The sequence below is a fragment of the Geospiza fortis genome, unplaced genomic scaffold (assembly GCF_000277835.1).
Source record: "Geospiza fortis unplaced genomic scaffold, GeoFor_1.0 scaffold599, whole genome shotgun sequence".
Lineage (NCBI taxonomy): Eukaryota > Metazoa > Chordata > Aves > Passeriformes > Thraupidae > Geospiza > Geospiza fortis.
The window spans coordinates 448,899-451,576 of NW_005054605.1; the positions used below are offsets into that span (position 1 = coordinate 448,899).

General features: G+C 59.4%; 1 protein-coding gene across 1 annotated transcript in view; it reads right to left on the reverse strand.

Annotated features, from left to right (window-relative positions):
* Window positions 1-2,403, reverse strand: part of SHMT2 (serine hydroxymethyltransferase 2) — a 5,810-nt gene extending 3,407 nt beyond the window's left edge. Inside the window, exons 1-4 of the mRNA XM_005430145.2 lie at window positions 2,320-2,403; window positions 1,746-1,946; window positions 1,244-1,325; window positions 531-605 (exon numbers count right to left, since the gene is read on the reverse strand). Coding sequence (XP_005430202.1) covers window positions 531-605; window positions 1,244-1,325; window positions 1,746-1,774 — 186 coding nt within the window. The 5' untranslated portion in view covers window positions 1,775-1,946; window positions 2,320-2,403. The remainder of the gene's footprint in view (window positions 1-530; window positions 606-1,243; window positions 1,326-1,745; window positions 1,947-2,319) is intronic.
* Window positions 2,404-2,678: the final 275 nt, after the last annotated feature.

The following is a 2,678-nucleotide window of genomic DNA, read 5'->3' on the forward strand; positions in this document are numbered from 1 at the left end:
ACAGGTCAGTCAGTCCAGGGAGGGACAGACAGACAGACAGACAGACAGATGGGTCAGCCGCACTGTCACCTCCAGCTGGGCATAGTCAATGAGGCCTGTGGCGGGCTGGGAGGGACGGACGGACAGACAGAGAGACAGGTCAAACAGACCAGGGATGGACAGGTCAGTCAGCCCAGGGATAGACAGACAGACAGACAGATTGATCAGACCAGGGACAGGCAGACAGGTCAGACAGCCCAGGGATGGACACACAGGTCAGTCAGTCCAGGGAGGGACAGACAGACAGACAGATTGATCAGACCAGGGACAGGCAGACAGGTCAGACAGCCCAGGGATGGACACACAGGTCAGTCAGTCCAGGGAGGGACAGACAGACAGACAGACAGACAGATGGGTCAGCCGCACTGTCACCTCCAGCTGGGCATAGTCAATGAGGCCTGTGGCGGGCTGGGAGGGACGGACGGACAGACAGAGAGACATGTCAGACAGACCAGGGATGGACAGGTCAGTCAGTCCAGGGAGGGACAGACAGACAGACAGACAGACAGATGGGTCAGCCGCACTGTCACCTCCAGCTGGGCATAGTCAATGAGGCCTGTGGCGGGCTGGGAGGGACGGACAGACAGACAGACAGGTCAGACAGACCACAGAGGGACGGACAGGTCAGTCAGTCGAGGGACAGACAGACAGACAGGTCAGACAGGCAGGTCAGTCAGACCAAGGAGGGACAGACAGGTCAGTCAGTCCAGGGACAGACAGACAGACAGGTCAGACAGGCAGTCCAAGGACAGACAGACACATTGGTCAGTCAGTTCTGGGATAGACAGACAGACAGACAGGTCAGTCAGTCCAGCGACAGACAGACAGACAGACAGATGGGTCAGGTCAGGGATAGCCGCGCCGTCAGATCCAGCTGGGCGTAGTCAATCAGGCCTGTGGTGGGCCGGGAGGGACAGACGGACAAACAGACAGGTTAGAGAGACCAGGGAGGGACAGACAGACAGGTCGGTCAGTTCAGGGACAGACAGACAGACAGACTGGTCATTCCACGGATGGACAGACAGACAGGTCAGTCAATCCCGAGACAGACAGGTCAGTCAGCCAAGGGATGGACAGACAGACGAGTCACTCAACCCAGGGACAGAGAGACAGACAGGTCAGTCAGTCCAAGGACAGACAGACAGACAGGTCACCCTGGGGACACCTCGGGGCCCCCCAGGCCCCCCCTTTGCCCCCAGCTCACATCCAGCTTGTAGGGCATGGACTCGAAGAAGATGGAGGTGGCCGAGATCCGCTTGGTGTCCGTCATGTAACCGTGGGTGAGGCTGGGGAGGGAACGGGGACAAAATGGGGAAAAAATTGGGGGAAAATGGGGAAAAAATCATGGGATTAAATAGGGATAAAATGGCGATAAAATGGGGATAAAATCATGGGATATTCAGGGGAGTTGGAAAGAAAGGTTGGCCCTGGGAAACTTAGGGTAGGCAGGCCCTGGGAAGATGTTCCCCCAATTCCCAATCCCCCCAATTCCCAGTTCCCCACGTACTGGCCCTACATCCCAATTCCCATTCCCCCAATTCCCAATCCCCAAACCCCCCAATCCCCAAATGCCCCAGCTCCCCACGCACTGGCCCCCGTCAGGCAGGTCCAATTCCCCACGTACTGGCCCTACATCCCAATTCCCCCAATCCCCAACCCCCCAAATCCCAAATGCCCAACCCCAAACTCCCCAAATCCCCCCTTACTGGCCCCCGTCGGGCAGGTCCAGCCCCATCAGGCGCTCGTGGGGCTGCAGCAGGGCCGTGTAGGCGGCCAGGTTGGCCGGGGAGCCCGAGTAGGGCTGGACGTTGACACCCCAGCGTGCAGGGTCCAGGTCAAAGGCCTCCAGAGCCCTCTGCTCACACAGCAGCTCGATCTGATCCACCACCTCGGCACCCCCATAGTACCTGGGGACAGCACAGGGCCACCAGGGGGTCACTAAAGGGTCCCCAGTGCCAGCCTGACCCCATGGGAGTGACCTGATCCATGATCTCGGTACCCCAAAGAACCTGGGGACACCAGGGGGTCACCCAGGGGTCCCCAGTGCCATTCAGACCCCATAGGAGTGACCTGATCCACCCCCTTGGCACCCCCGTGGTACCTGGGGACACCAGGGGGTCACTGTGACATTTTCTGAAAACTCCTCTTTGCCCAAGGTGGATCTGTTGAGGCCTCTCGATAAATTGCTGGTTATCCCTGAGCTCTGTCCTAGGGCAGCCTTCACAAGGCATCGCCCCTGGGGAGCCCCCAGTCCATCCCTGAGCCCCCTCCCCACTTTACCTCTTCCCAGGATAGCCCTCCGAGTATTTATTGTTCAGGCAGGAGCCCAGGGCCTCCAGAGCTGCCCGGCTGCAGAAATTCTGGTGGGGGGGAAAGGTGGATGGGAATCAGAGCAGCCAAACCGCCCTAAACACAAACAGGGGGTACCCCAACCCTTTCCCAAGCCCCCCAGGTCCCACCCCCACCTCTTCTCAACCCCTTCGACCCCAACACCACCCCTGCCCAACCCCCCCAAACCCAACTCCAACCCTTCACAACCCTCCCAAGCTCAACCCCAACCCTTCCAAACCCACTCCCACCCCTTTCCACCCCCCCAAGTCCCACCCCAACCCCTCCAAACCCTTCCCAAGCCCTTGCAG